At 41.5% G+C, this 16,385-nt stretch overlaps 1 protein-coding gene across 2 annotated transcripts in view; it reads right to left on the bottom strand.

Moving 5' to 3' along the window:
* Window positions 1–16,385, bottom strand: part of ofcc1 (orofacial cleft 1 candidate 1) — a 102,397-nt gene that overhangs the window by 76,002 nt on the left and 10,010 nt on the right. For both annotated transcript variants that reach the window (XM_090199082.1, XM_090199083.1), the window contains exons 6-11: window positions 13,408–13,521; window positions 11,906–11,995; window positions 9,912–10,123; window positions 8,450–8,539; window positions 8,029–8,108; window positions 6,818–6,947 (exon numbers count right to left, since the gene is read on the bottom strand). In XM_090199082.1, the coding sequence (XP_090055208.1) occupies window positions 6,818–6,947; window positions 8,029–8,108; window positions 8,450–8,539; window positions 9,912–10,123; window positions 11,906–11,995; window positions 13,408–13,521 (716 nt within the window). The remainder of the gene's footprint in view (window positions 1–6,817; window positions 6,948–8,028; window positions 8,109–8,449; window positions 8,540–9,911; window positions 10,124–11,905; window positions 11,996–13,407; window positions 13,522–16,385) is intronic.

The following is a 16,385-nucleotide window of genomic DNA, read 5'->3' as shown; positions in this document are numbered from 1 at the left end:
TAATAAAAGATCCCACAAAATGCTTATTTCTCTCAACTTTTGTGAAGAAATTTGTTTACATACTTATTAGTGAGCATTTCTCCTTTGCCATGATAATCCATCCACCTGACAAGTTTGGCATGTCAATGAGCTGATTAAACAGCATGATCATTACACAGGTGCACTTTGTGTTGGGGACAATAAAAGGTCACTCTAAAATGTGCCATTTTGTCACACAACATAATGCCACCAATATCTCAAGTTGAGGGAGCGTGCAATTGGCATGCTGACTGCAGGTACAGTGCATTTGGAAAGTATTCAGACCCCTTCCCCTTTTCCATGTTAAGTTACGTTACAGCCTTATTCTAAAATTGATTAAATAAAACAAATTTGTCATCACTCTACACACAATACCCCATTATGACAAAGTGAAAACAGGTTTTAAGAAATATTTGCCAATTCATTAAAGTAAAAAAACAGAAAGACCCTTTTGAAAGATACAGCAGGTCTTCAATTAGTCAGTCTGCTACCCAGAAGCTAGACAGTGGCGGTTGACCAGGAGTATAGGGAACAGATTCTGGTGTCATTCACCTACCACAAAACAAACACACAAACAAATGTGAAACTATCAATTATAGTCACCAAAATCCATTGGAGATTCTACTTTACTCATTTGCATGTTCCACTCTCAACTTTTGCCACGCAAAATAAACGGTCTGGTGACACTGTTTGGATTCATTTATTTTTGTTCAGTATATAAACCCTTGCCGTCAGAAAGTACTCACTCCCTTTGACTTTTTCCACATTTTGTTGTGTTACACCCTGAATTAAAAATGTATTTGTCTACCTCCCGAGTGGCGCAGTGGTCTAAGGCACTGAATCGCAGTGCCAGCTGTGCCACTAGGGATTTGAGTCCAGGCTGTCGCAGCCGGCCGCGACCGGGAGACCCATGGGGAAGTGCACAATTGGCCCACCATCGTTCGGGTTAAGGGAGGATTTTTTCCTTGTCCCATCGAGCACTAGTGACTCCTGTGGCGGGCTGGGTGCAGTGCATGCTGACATGGTTGCCAGATGTTTCCTCTGACACATTGGTGCGGCTGGCTTCTGGGTTAAGCGGGCATTGTGCGGCTTGGTTGGGTTGTATTTCGGAGGACACACGGCTCTTGATCTTCGCCTCTCCCGAGTCCGTACAGGAGCTACAGCGATGAGACAAGACTAACTACCAATTGGATACCATGAAATTGGGGAGAAAAAATTATAATGTATTTGTCACTGGCCTAATGTCTACATGGATTTGTTTTTCAACATTCTTACAAATTCATTAAAAATGACAAGCTGGAATGTCTTGAGTCAAAAAATATTAAACCCCTTTGTTCTGACAAGCTTAAATAAGTTAAGGAATAATAATAAGTTAATAAGTTGCACATACGTTACAATTATCTGTGAGGTCCTTCAATCGAGCAGTGAATTTCAAACCCAGATTTAACCACAAAGACCAGGGAGGTTTTTCCAATGCCACGCAAAGAATGGCACCTATTGGTAGATGGGTAAAAAAAAGTGGACTGTCACGCCCTGACCGTAGAGAGCTTTTTATGTCTCTATTTTTGGTTTGGTCAGGGTGTGATTTGGGTGGGCATTCTATGTTCATGTTTCTATGTTTTCTATTTCTTTGTGTTTGGCCAGGTATGGTTCTCATTCAGGGACAGCTGTCTATTGTTGTCTCTGATTGGGAATCATACTTAGGTAGCTTTTTCCCCTCCTTCTGTGTGGGATCTTGTTCTTCGTTTGTGACCAGGTAGTTTGCACTATGAAGTTGTTCGGTTGTTGTTTTCTTTATTATTTTGTTTTGTCTAAAAGTTTCACTTCAACAATAAATATTATGTGGAACTGAAGGAACGCTGCGCCTTGGTCTCATCCTCCAAAACATAGAAACACAAAATCATAGAAAACGAAACATAGAATGCCCACCCCAAATCACACCCTGACCAAACCAAATAGAGACATTAAAAGGCTCTCTACGGTCAGGGCGTGACAATTTCACCATGTTGCCAATGGTGACTTTAAAACAGTTACAGAGTTTAATGGCCATGATAGGAGAAAACTGAGGATGGATCAACAACATTAAAGTTACTCCAAAATACTAACCTGATTGACAGAATGAAAAAATATTCAAAAACATGCATCCTGTTGCACTAAAGTAATGCTGCAAAAAAATTGCAAAGCAATTCACTTTTTGTCTTTAATACAAAGTGTTATCCTTGGGGCAGCACCAATACAACACATTGCTGAGTACCACTCTCCATATTCTCAAGCAAAGTGATGGCTGCATCATGTCATGGGTATACATGTAATTGTTAAGGATTGGGGAGTTTTTCCAGATAAAAAACAAATGGAATGTTGCTAAGCACAGGCAAAATCCTAAAGGAAAACCTGGGTCACCCCACATAGCCTGGTTCCTCTCTAGGTTTCTTCCTAGGTTTTGGCCTTTCTAGGGAGTTTTTCCTAGCCACCGTGCTTCTACACCTGCATTGCTTGCTGTTTGGGGTTTTAGGCTGGGTTTCTGTACAGCACTTTGAGATATCAGTTGATGTACGAAGGGCTATATACATACATTTGATTTGATTTGAGTCTGCTTTCCACCTTTCAGCAGGACAATGACTAAAACTCAAGGCCAAATCTACACTGAAGTTGCTTACCAAGAAGACAATGAATGTTCCTGAGTGGCCGAGTTACAGTTTTGATTTAAAACTGAAAATGCTTGTTGATCAACAACCAGCTTGACAGAACTTGACAGAAAGATGCTTCTGCAAAGTATTGACTCAGGGGTGTGAATACTTCTGTATTTCATTTTCAATATGTTTGCAAACAATTCAAAAAACTTGTTTTCACTTTGCCATTATGGGGTATTTATTGTGTGTAGATCGGTGTGAAAAAAATATACGAATTTTATACATTTTCAAATCAGGCTTTAACAACAAAATGTGGAATAAGCAAGGGGTATGAATAATTTCTGAAGGCACTATCTATCTAGTACAGAAGCGCCGAGAACCTAAAAAGGTTCCATGGAAAAGTGCATCCTGGTACCTAGTTATACATTAATATTCAAAAACATTAAGCATACAACAAACAATATACAGTGCATTCGGAAAGTATTCAGAACCCTTCCACATTTTGTTATGTTACAGCCTTATTCTAAAATGTATTTACACACAATCTACACACACAATATCTAATAATCCCAAAGCAAAAACCGGTCTTTAGATTTTTTTGCAAATGTATTAAGAATAAAAAACTGAAATACCTTATTTACATAACTATTCAGACCCTTTAATATGAGACTCGGAATTGAGTTTAGGTGCACCTGGTTTCTATTGATCATCCTTGAGATGTTTCTACAACTTGAGTGGAGTCTACCTGTGGTAAATTCAATTGATTGGACATGATTTGGAAAGGAACACACCTGTCTATATAAGGTTGCACAGTTGACAGTGCACGTCAGAGCAAAAACCAAGCCATGAGGTCGAAGGAATAGTCCGTCGATCTCCGAAACAGGATTATGGCGAGGCACAGATCTGGGGATTGGTACCAAAACATTTTGGCAGCATTGAAGGTCAAAAATAACACAGTGGCCTCCATTCTTAAATGGAAGAAGTTTAGAACCACCAAGACTCTTCCTAGAGCTGGTCACCTGGACAAACTGAGCAATTGAGGGAGTAGGGCCTTGGTCAGGGAGGTGACCAAGAACCCGATGATCACTCTGACAGAGCTCCAGTGTTCCTTTTCCGAGATGGGAAAACCTTCCAGAAGGACAACCATCTCTGCAGTACTCCACCAATCAGGCCTTTATGGTAGCATGGCCAGACGGAAGCCACTCCTCAGTAAAATGCACATGACAGCCCGGTTGGAGTTTGCCAAAATACACCTAAAGGACTCTCGGACCATGAGAAACAAGATTCTCTGGTCTGATGAAACCAAGATTGAACTTTATGGCCTGAATGCCATGTGTCATGTGTGGCACCATCTCTATGGTGAAGCATGGTGTTGGCAGCATCATGCTGTGGGGATGTTTTTCAGCGGCAGGGACTGGGAGACTAGTCCGGATTGAGGCAAAGATGAACGGAGGAAAGTACAAAGAGATCCTTGATGAAAACCTGCTCCAGAGCACTCAGGCCCTCAGACTGGGGCAAAGGTTCAACTTCCAGCAGGACAAAGACACTAAGCACACAGCCAAGACAATGCAGGAATGGCTTGGGGACAAGCGTATGAATGTCCTTGAGTGCCCCAGCCAGAGCCCGGACTTGAACCCAATCAACCTTCTCTGGACAGACCTGAAAATAGCTGTGCAGAGATTCAACCTGATAGAGCTTGGTACAAATACCGGTGTACCAAGCTTGTAGCATCATACCCTAGAATACTTGAGGCTGTAACCACTGCCAAAGGTGTTTCAACAAAGTACTGAGTAAAGGGTCTGAATACTTATGGAAATTTAATATTTCAGTTTTTTTCATAACTTTGCTGAACCTGTTTTTGTTTTGTCATTATGGGGTATTTTGTGTAGATTGATGAAGAAAAAATAGATTTAATCAATTTTAGAATAAGGCTGTAATGTAACAAAATGTGTAAAAAGATACTTCAGGTCTTGAATTATACAGTCAGCTACCCGGGAGCTAGACAGTGGCGGTTGACCAGCAGCCTAGGGGACATATCCTGGTGTTATTCACCTACCACAAAAACAAACACATGTCCACAAACAGCACAGGGATGACAGTTCAACACACAGTCACCTAATCTTAAACCATCTATTATATTCAAAAAAATCCTCTGGAGATCCTACTTAACTCAATTTGCATGTTCCGCTCTCTGACTGTTGCCACTCTCCATAAACGGTGTATACTGGTGGCACTATTGGGATTTACCTACCCAGCACTGTGTGCCTGACAGTGTTGCTTTTTGACTGTTAAAGGCCCATATTAACCATTTGGAACACACACACACACACACACACACACACACGTAAAAATATACACACCCAGCGCCACGTGCATGCCAGTGCCTGGCAGTGCCCAGCTCAAAGCCACCCTCAGAGGGTGTGTGACGAGCCCTGCCGTTATGCCCCGCAATCTCCTTGCTGAGCATCTTTGCATACGCCACAACACAAAACAATTTAGGCAGAAGTGAAATTAGTATAATTGGTGGTAAAGCGGTTTAGCCCACACATCGCACATCCAGGAGGTTAAGGCTCTAAGCCCCCACACTGCTGAGGGAGAAAGAAAGGGGGTAAAAAAAGAACAATACAAATAAATAAAAACTTCACAGCACACCAGTGTTAATTTTTCACTATTTATGTCTTTAGAGATTGTTATTATTTGTCTCTCATGCATGGACCGGTAAGTGTATGGCGGAAAGTCAAGAAATCCGGGAAGGTAAAACGCAAAGTGAGCCAATTTTCCATATCAGAAGGTGGTTTGTTTGCCCGGAGCCTTAGTTGTGCCTAAAGTGCCATAACATTACACCACTCCTACAGATGAGATCAAAGCATTCAGCCACGGATCCTCAGCAGCTTTTTTTGGCACGCAGCGCGTCCTTCGCCGAAACATCTTTTCAAGGTTCCTACATTGACTGCTCCACGAATTGAACTCTTTAATACACAGGAAATGCCACATACAAAAACATATTTTCTTTCTAAGTATAGCCTAATATTCGGAGATTAAGCTTTCTCGTTAATTATTTTCATTTTAATTAGTAAATCTTAATTAACAATGAACATTTACCCTTAAAAATGTTGGCTTCGGAATGAAGGAAAGGGGGGGGGGGGGAAACGAGTGAATAAATATGACAATCTTTTTGGGACCTCCAGGCAGGATTACTGATGCAGGCAGACTTAGTTATTAAACACGTTCTAAATTAAATGCCTCCATGAATTTTGCACAGAAATATATTTTCATAGTTTTGCATGCCAAATGTGACATTTTATATTTTAGATTCATCTGCCGCAGTAATTTTGGAAATGTCATATAAACAAAGATTTTGTCATTTACCAATGGAATTACTATGCATGGCAGGTTGGCCATTGCTTTTCCTGGCTGTGCCGGTTGTTTCAAGTCAGCAAGCCATAAAAAATCTTTATCTCTCTGAAACACAGCAATTTGGGAGATAATCGAATGGTGACTGGGGGGCAGAAATGCCAGTCTGAGGAATTATACCACAATCTCTCCCACATTTACAACCTTCCTCAAAGCGAGTTGTCACCCTGGCAGGAAGGGCTGATAGAAGATTCATTACATCTCTAAGCCTGCATGGTGGCAGAGCAGCCTCATCCCCAGCCTAACAACAGCACACTCCTACGGATGCTAAGGCTGCTGCCTGATGCTGCTCCTTCCTCCTCACTCTCCCTTCTTTCCCTTTCTACTTTCCTTAAGACACCAGACGGCTTTTTACACACTGGGGGATGAAAAACATCCTAAATAAAGGAGAAAGAGAGACGGCGGTTTTTCCCAGTGTTCCATGGTAAACACAGGGAAGCCTTTTATGTTTGTGTGTGTGTGTGTGTGCGCGCGAGTATGCTCACGCGTGCATGAGCGTGCTTGCAAAAGAGACTCTGCTGACAGATTCCATTCACGGCAGCAAGGATTTCATATAATTACATCATTTGACTTTAAAAAAAACATTCCTCTATCTGTTTCTCGGGCCACAAACATATTTTGCGAGATATCATAATTTCTTCTATGGTTGAACCCTGGTGGAAATAAGTCTCCGATATAGAAGTGGTACTTCCTGTTGATGTGCCATGTTACTTCCTGTGTTTATGTCTGATAATGGCTGGGTTAACAGATCCTACCTGCCAGCCGAGGCCTGGCTCCCTGGCCCACGGTGATTCTGCTGCTGCGGAGGCTTCTGTCATCTCGCCGTATTTGGCGATCACTTCACCTTTGCGCTCCCCCAGCGCCTTCAGCAACTGGCTCTCTGCGCTGCAAAACACAAGTGGTAACCCTGTTAACCAGCCACCTGCATATTGTGCTCTCTTGTTCCCACTTTGTAGCCAACAGCGGAGAATCTAATAACGCAACAACAAACACTTTCCACTTTTTTCCCCCTCCTTCCCTCTCTTTCTCTCTCTCTCTCCTCAGCCCGCTTGGCCTTTCAATCTTATCTGGGGTAATGTAATAAACTGCTGCTACGCTCCGTCTCCCAGCCACCTCTCTTAATTCCTCAAAATAAAGCAATATCATAGGCCCGCCTGCTAAAGTGGATAAGATGGCTTTAAAGTAAGAATAATTCAGCAAATAAATGCTCATCGGTGCGGCATCAAAGCCAGCCACCAACTTTATTTTCTGCTCGCCCGATCAAAAGTATTACATGTGCTTTCGTCAGTTAACAACGCAGCAGAATGGGGGCCCTCTCCCTAATGAAATTACTGTTAAATCAAAAACAGTGAAAGGAAATAAATTACACATAACAAAAAAAGAAAGTCAGCTTGGCATCCCGTTCCCATTCTAGAGAATAGGAGATCATTTCTCATTGAATCTCAGAAAACGTAGCCCTAGGTGATGTGTATTAAAACCTCTCATGTCTAATAGCCACCCACCAATGATATCAGAAGGAATTTGCAGGGGCCAAGGCTGCGCGGAGAAGGTCATCGTTGCTAAACTCAAACGGTATTCATCTGACAGGCATGGTGTCCATACCAACACCCATAGTAAACAGTGAGCACAACAGGCTCATGTAGATTCTCTTGATTTTTTTCTGTATAATGTCAGGCTGGATGGTAAGCCACAATTACAAAAAAACAACTCTACATGCTATTATATCCTTTGGGCTGAGGGAGGAGATGCATGATTCCAGACTGATGTGGATGGAACACAAACTGATGCTCCTCTGAGTCCAGTGACACGGGCAGATGTTCATGCCTCGCAGCCTTTTACCCACAATGCATTGCAATATAGGTTACAGTCACATTACATGTTTTCTCAAATGGCAGCTAAATAAATATGGTGAACGTTCTGTACAATGAATGCTTATTTCATTCATGTAACATTAGTGGAAACATACCGTTGGAACGCTGCATACAGCCTGTCTTGCAGTATCCTCTCCTGTTGGTCACAGTCTCTGTGTGACTGGGCCTGGGGTTCCTTTGAAAGAATGAGCCAACTTTTTGTCAACATGGGCATTTTGCAGCCAGTAAAAATAAATAGACTCACAAAACAAAAGCATGAAGACGTGATACTGATGAAATAGTGCATGACTTGAACTACAACCATTTCACTGAGATTTCTCTGGCTTTTATTACTATAACAGCTTCGATTACATGTACAACTCTATGACACAGTAAGAGGAAGAAGATTAAAATGCCTCTCAGCGAACCTGGCACAATGTATTCAAATCATCCCAGTAATACTAACAATACAACTTCAGGAAATATAATTTTACATAGCACAAAGTAATCTTTCCCTTTATGGACACAGCAAAGTACCTTTGCATTTCCCCTTAAGAAGGACATTAGTCTTTTCTTCCTCACCCACTCATTTTCCTGAGACATCCCTTCTCTTTGAAGATGTGTATCCTGCCAAAAATAAAATCACACACTTAGGGTGCATCCAAAATGGCACCCTACATAGGCCATGGTCAAAAGTAGTGTGCTAGAGAATAGGGTTTCAGACACACCCTTAGTTTGGCCGAGCTTTGTGATAGGGAGGTGTAGTGTGAATTAAGTACACAGCATCTAACTCTGAAACAACGTGGTAATGCAATCTGCAGGCAATCAATAGCAGCCAGCCTGGAGCCTACAGACATGTAACGGGTTGATGAATCCTTCCAGCCGGTACCATTCAGTCAGCAAGTTTACACCGCTATTCAGTCGCATTGACACTGTTAAATGACAGCGTCTCGCGAGCAACCATGAAAGCTTTTGTGTGTAACAAACGGGAGAAAAAAGTCCTATTACTTCAAAATAGATGAGGAAATCTCCGGTGCATAGCCTAATGTTCTTTCAATGAGAAGTGGGCACAAACAGTTGGGGAGTGAATACACATTATGATAGCATAAAACACTGAACCCCGCTAGTATACAATATTACGTAGATGGAACTGATTATCAATACATGAAACGATGACTCAAGTCTTACCATCACAAGATCTATCCATTTTTCACTTTCCTTCCATATTCTTGGTGTTAATTTGAAACTCCTTAATTCTTCTTCCTTTTCAAGTCAGATTACAGCTATAAATATACTGGATAGTTTTTTATTTTCTGTTTAGATATGCGTTAATGTTTGGGTTTGGCTACCTCAATAGCGCTGAACAATGAAAACCCCATGTTCCTGTTTTCACCCCATTTTTTGACTGATGGAGTATCAACACTCATTTCATAAGCTTCTTCAGATCTTTATGCTATTTCACAAAATCCCCTTCTCCCAAAACAAGCGGTGAGGAGAAAAAATTGTCACGCTCTATTTTTCCTGAAAAGAGATGGTTGACAAACCAAGGCGGAAATCCAGGCTTCAATGACAAATGCATAATAATGAATAATCACAAAAACAACAAACGCTAACAAATTAATAGTTTGGACGATATCCTATTTTCACACACAATGTATGATACGATCAAATAGGCAAATCTGGGGATCGAGATGAATCGAATGGGCTTTAAGAAACTTACAATTCATTAAAGTTACATAAAAATAGTTCAGAGTTCGGTGCATAAAAAGAGTTCAATCTGAAAGTTACATGAACTACATTAGGAACCAAATGGGCAACTTTTAAAAGGGCCACTAAAAAAAATATTTAAAAAAAGGAAGCACAACACAGACAGAAATGTCTGTGAGGGGCGGGAAGCGAAGCACCCAGTGTTGTCCATTAGGCGGAGTGTGTAATGGACATGGCTCATGTGCTGGTGAATATAGGAGATGACATAGATATTCCTCTTTGTGGCTCTGACCTGTTCTAGTGAAAGGCTGCCAAGCGTGATCATGTCAGGCAGCATGCGATCCCTTAGCTGCTGAGCGTAGCGGGGGATCACCTCTTCTTCCCCTTCTTCCACTGCCGCCATGAAGCGCCCACGGCCTGCAGCACCGGCACCGACACGCAGCGTTGGATCACCGGCCCTCACCTTCCACACCTCTTCCTCCTCCCTGTGGGCTAGCGCCATACCTGGACACACAGGGGAGTGTGTGGAGTTAACACACACACACGCAGATGGATGTACACACACACATACACAACACACATGCACGCACACACATACTGTTATGCACAAGTAGTAGACAGTTTAGATTTCACATGCAAAGTACCAAAGACCATCTGAAAAATTCACTTGCCTGAAACATTATTTCTTATAAGCACCGGCAAAAAAGCAGGACAAACTCACATCTTACACTCCACTGACCATCTATGTAGCTGGCCAATGACATGTTGTAATAGTATGCATTCAGTGTGGATCTGGATATAAGGCGAAGCCTTGACTAATGTCCATCACTAAATCACCACCAGTGCTGCAGCAAATCTCCTACAGTACATCAATGAATTGTTGCCGGTGGATTAGCCTAGCTAGCTTTTCAAGAGGCCACTGATGCAGCACTTTCTCCATAAAAAGTCTGAGGTCAACAAACAGACTCAACACAGCTCCAAGATAGAAACTGCCACTATACCCACCATGTATCGATGTTTCTAAGTTTGTTCTCAAAATTCTGAGGGAGTTTATTGTGTTGCAACAGAGATAAATATCCAGCTGGGCTGAGAATGCTGGCTTCTGTGCTCTGGTCATCGTTGGAAAGTAAACAAGAGTAGAACTATGCCTTTATCAAAGCTAGATAGTTTTCCGTTACAAATAGAGGATGGATTCAACAGTCAAACGTATATTCTACGCTACTGCATAGCCACGTTAATAGTGATTATGAGGTATTGTTAGTGCCCCTTATAGGTAAAGACAACGTGTGCAGTCCAATGTGTGAATCAGATGAAGTCAATCAATGCCTAAAGTGATTATTTTCTTCTTTGTCAACCAAAGAGATAAAATATTTCAAGAAGTAAACAGATGAGATGACAACCGCACTGCGGGGGATTTATCCAGGAATCCCTCCGGAAATTACTTTTACTGGACCTTTTCCATTTCATTAATGTTCTGTTTCTTTCTCCTCGTTTTGTTGTGCGTGTGCTTTGTGCACGACTGTAAGAGAAAGAGTAAACCCTGCTCCAGTCACAATGCATCAGGATCAGGAGGAGAGAGAGAGCCTGCCTAGTCAGGCTGCGGCCTATATCGGTGGGAGGCATCCATAGAAAAGCATAAGGTGATTGTCTTGAAGTCTATTGTGGTTTACCGGAGAGCTCTGGCAGTCGATGCTGTTGGGCGCTCGCAGTGCAGGCGAGAGAAGGGCTCTGCCTGTGCCTATTGCATAAAACTGTTAATCCAAGATCCTCTTTACTTTTTTTTTTACCGGATTTCATGTACATTCTGAGACAATGGAAGGGCCTGCTAATCTCACTGCTACAGCTAAATCCATGACAATGCCGAATAATACAAGCAGGCAAAATTCTTCCATGTTCGAGCAGGTCTAAGCCCATCACTTCTGCACTGGAATTACAACAGAGATGCGTCATGTCAACAGGAGCCGGTGCGACTGTCTTGTCTCCCCCCCAGAACAATGCCAGCTTAAACCAACCCCAGTTTCCCCCTGTTTGGGTACATATTCAAATGAGTCTTCTGTTAATGGAAAAAGGCACGCCTACTGCACCACAATAGGCCTGTGCCTGGAAAGCTAGGAACAAGTCTTTCTACTCTGTGTCCCTTTAAAGTGTTCTTCTTTGTTCTGTCTGAAAATAAACAGCATGTTTTCGATTGAGCAGTTGCCTGCATATTTACTCTATAGTCGCAGTTGAATCATTTTGGAGTTTGTTTTACATGTGTTTTTAGGGTCTGGAATGTTGAGAACATACCTGGTAACTCTATGATGGTTATGTCGTCGTCAGTGTCCAGCATTTCAGCCATTTTCTGATATAGGCCCTTTTCATCTTGGTTCATTATTTCTACAAATCAAACAAATAATGTCACATAAAATGTCACAATCTCCTGATAACTATTACTTCAGAATTGCTCACTTCTTTTTCAAATCTAACTATACTGAACAAAAATATAAATGCAACATGTCAAGTGTTGTTCATGTTTCATGAGCTGAAATAAAAGATCCCAGAAGTTTTCCATACGCACAAATTATCATGACACAAAGCAAAAAAAAAGCACAGATACCGTGACGAGATCCTGAGGCCCATTTTCGTGCCGTTCATCTGCCGCCATCATATCATATTTCAGCATGATAATGCACAACCCAACGTTGCAAGGATCTGTACACAATTCCTGGATGCTGAAAATGTCCCAGTTCTTCCATGGCCTGCATACTCAGACATTTCACCCATTGAGCATGTTTGGGATGCTCTGGGTCGACATGTACGACAGCGTGTTCCAGTTCCAGCAAATATCCAGCAACTTCGCACAGTAATTGAAGAGGAGTGAGACAACATTCTACAGGCCACAATCAACAGTCTGATCAACTCTATGTGAAGTAGATGTGTCGCGCTGCATGAAGCAAATGGTGGTCACACCAGATAATGGCTGGTTTTCTGATCCACGCCCCTACTTTTTTTTAAAGGTATCTGTGACCAACATATGCATATATGTATTCCCAGTCATTTGAAATCCATAGATTAGGGCTTAACAAATGTATTTCAATTGACTGATTTCTTTATATGAACCGTAACTCAGTAAAATCTTTGAAATTGTTGCATGTTGGGTTTATATTTTTGTTCAGTATAAATACATGTGTGCTTGAAATTACACATATGTGTGCTTGAAATTACATTCAAATTGTCAAGTCTAGTCAATATATATGCAAACATGCAAAACATTCTCATTCATGGGGTAATAGCAAATGGTCAGGTAGGGAATAACATTTCTACAAAGGTAATGAAAAAGGAGCAGGAATATGCCTCTTAGGTTGATTGTCATCATTTGATGGGATTGAGCTTTAGGACTCCTTTGATATTACAAGGAAGTGATATCCAAAAGATACAGGTGAAATGGCTCCTCTGTTAATAGCCATGTTTCATTATAACATGCATATTACTTGACTCCCAAGAGCATGTTTTTAATAGGCATGGGGGGGTGCAACTATTGATATGGCTCTGTCTGGTGTCTGTCATTTGATGGGAGCGCAAGAAAAGCTGGAGCGAAATGAAACTGACCAATGATACGTGACCTTCATCAATGACAACGAGCTGGAAACTAACACACTGTCCTATGTATGAGCCATCTCGTGGACCATCAGTAGTAAATGTATTTACATAGTACCGCCCCTGCCGTCAGAAACTGGCTGGCAATGAGTGATCTTTCTCACCTCACTTTAATGAACTGAGGAGAACTATTATGATGAGAAATGGCATACTTAATTCCAGCTCATCTTCTGTGCCGACCTCCGCCATCCCGCACCGCCTTGGGTTGGTTTCCTGCACCAGCGCTGGGTCAAAGTAATTTCGGGCACGCTCATTTCCTGTGGAAACTACGCCAGAAGAGCGAGAGAGAGTGAGAGAGGAGGAGGAAGGTGGGAGTGGTGGAGCGGCAGGTTGGTGGAGGTCAGTGTTTATTAGAAGCATATGAAGCAAAATGTTAATTTTGAAAGCCACACTGTTGAGGCTGGCCAGAGAGCCAGCGTCTGCTACCTGATAAGCCCTGGCCGGTCAGTCCGTTCACATGAGTGCGGCTCGCCGGGGCCCAGTGGAGCTCTGGGGCCTAATTAGCATGCCGCGAAAGGTCACACCAGGCAATCTCTTAAATACGATTGCCATATGTTACTTGTGTTCAAAAGGAACTAATGAGAAACTGTACAAGCGAAAAGTACCTGGAATTTCAAAGACAATACCCCTCTAAATGCTCTGGGGTCGGCGGTTGGGAGAACCCGGTCGGTTTGGGCCGAGTGAAGGCAGAGAAGGAAAATAACTTAACCCGTGTCCCATTGACTTCTTATTAGCAATCGCTGACCTATGGGCATCAAAGCTGCTCTGCTACAATTTATGGGAATCCAGCACCTCAAGGGGTGTTTCTAATAAAACAGGTACACCCCACCGAGTTGCTTTCTTAACCTGAAATCATTCTCCTGGCTTGAATATTTCACAGACTATATCCTCAATCTAAATTGCTTTACTTGTATTACTCGGTGGGGATAAATGAAGAGGTGTGTGTAAAAACATTTTTGCACACAAGGATCACATTTATATTAGAGGGAGAGGATCAACGCTGGGATGCATAAAAATGTGGAGTAAGTGTGTTTGCATAGGACCTCTACTCTGCATAGGACCCACCCACCAAGAGTTCTGTAGGCTTCTATTTGTGTTTATGTAATATATTGTACAAGCTTTTCTACATACCTTCCTCACTGTTGAACGCCAGTTACAAATTGTCAAATAGAGACACTTATTAGGCTGGAGTCCTGTATATTCATTGCTGCACTTATGAATTTTAGTGATACCATAAATTAACTGTAAAATTCACAAGTAAGTCCCTTTACGTCGTAAACACAGTTTTAACAATTTCGCTGCAATAGCTTTGAGGTTATGAAAGCCTTTTTTCAACCTACATTTGCATAATGGCGGCAGCTCTCAAAGATCTTGTCTTTGAATCATATCTTTGATTTACCTAAATAGTCTGGCTGTCCTCCAGTTCTTCGCCTCTAATAAAAATAGCAATTCCCTGTTCTTACATGCAAGCTATCAATAACCCACACTACTTCTCTCCATTCAAATCTACTGTTAACAGGCAGTTTTGATGAAAGATATTGAGGATAACCAAATAGAAGTGTCACAAACATGAGAGAGCTGCTGCTTGCATCTATTATATAGAGGTACAGGCTCTACAGACTGTTGCTATGTGTGTCAGTGCACTGGCAATGGGATTTAATATATGCCTTTTTTGAATATGAAAATAACTGCAGTGCCTGTTGGAGAAATAAGACCACATGTTTGGTTGCTCTATTTCAATTTGTAATGAAAATTCAGAACTCTAAATTATATCAAATACATAGGATAGTATTCTGGACGTAATGTTACATTTACTAGGGGGAGGAAATTACATAAATATCAAAACAAAATCAATGACAATTGTAGCATTGCTTACGATACACTTCTGTAGAAATAACGTTTTATCTCAGTAATGCACATATTTTATTAGCCCTACATATAAATGTACCATTTCTAAAGAAGCCTTGATCCATAACTGATGAGACTACTCATTCATTTAGAGCTCCTTCAACTATAAGGTATTTTTTCAGTGTTAACTTTGACACACATTGAAAGTCTTGGGGGCATGCACTTGCACACATGCACACACAATGGCAGACACACACACCACACCATCCACACGAAACACATCCAATGAGAAAGTTTCCCATGAATGATTGATTTCACACAGGGGGCCTCAGAGTATTACTGTTTCTCCTTTTTTTTTCTTTCTTTTTTAAATAAGTGCAAGTCATAAGATATCTCCCTGACAACTCAGAGACGTGCGGGGCAGATGCTATCGATTTAATCTCTGATGAGAGAAGACTTCCCTGGGATTCATAAAAGCCCTGCTCCCTGCCTGGCGTGCCAATGGGTGACACCACATCTACTGTATCAGATGGATCAGCTCAGTAGCACCACTGTCGTCGCATGTGCTACTCTACCCAGCACTGGGTGGGGGCAAAATGGACTAGACCTGAATGAGGTTTGCTCCCCTCAATAAAATGCCACTAATCAAAACTACTGTAATACAACAGATCTAAGAAAAATGCCATGTTCTTCAGTATAAAAGACACTAATGAGTTTACGGTGATCATGGGACACACCAATTTGGTACATGGAAACTCAAAAAGAGACCAAGAGAACTATAGTGCTTATGATCATGTGTTATGATGTGTCTATACATTCTGTGTGTGATTTAAACCCCAACGGTTTCTTTCTCTCTGTGTCTCACTCCACCTGGCAGTATTATCTTTAAAAATATTTTAGAATGATCCTTTAATATCCCTTAACTTTGTCAAGGAACAGACACAACCATGAAAAAAAGTAACCAAGAGGTGTTAATAGTGATTATCCTAAGCTTAGCCAGGAGACAATGAATATTCTCAACAGCTCCAGAAAATGTATGTGTATGTTTGAGTGAAGGCCAAATGTTGGAAGTTCTCTCCACTAACATTAAGCTTCAATGAATTACTAGATTATTAATTCAATAAATAAAAACATCTCTTAATTCAAAATACCTGACTTGTGTGACCTATCAAGACCAAACCGGCATTTCTTTTAATGTTTGAACGCACCACAGTGTGTGTAACATCATATCGCTCAAGAGTCTCACTGACATGGTAAATTACAAGGGGGCATATTTTCCTGC

Source organism: Oncorhynchus mykiss, chromosome 15, assembly GCF_057628025.1.
Source record: "Oncorhynchus mykiss isolate SJ-2025 chromosome 15, ASM5762802v1, whole genome shotgun sequence".
NCBI classification, from domain to species: Eukaryota; Metazoa; Chordata; class Actinopteri; order Salmoniformes; family Salmonidae; genus Oncorhynchus; species Oncorhynchus mykiss.
Note: the sequence above shows the minus strand (reverse complement) of the source record. Positions and strands in the feature narration are given on the sequence as shown.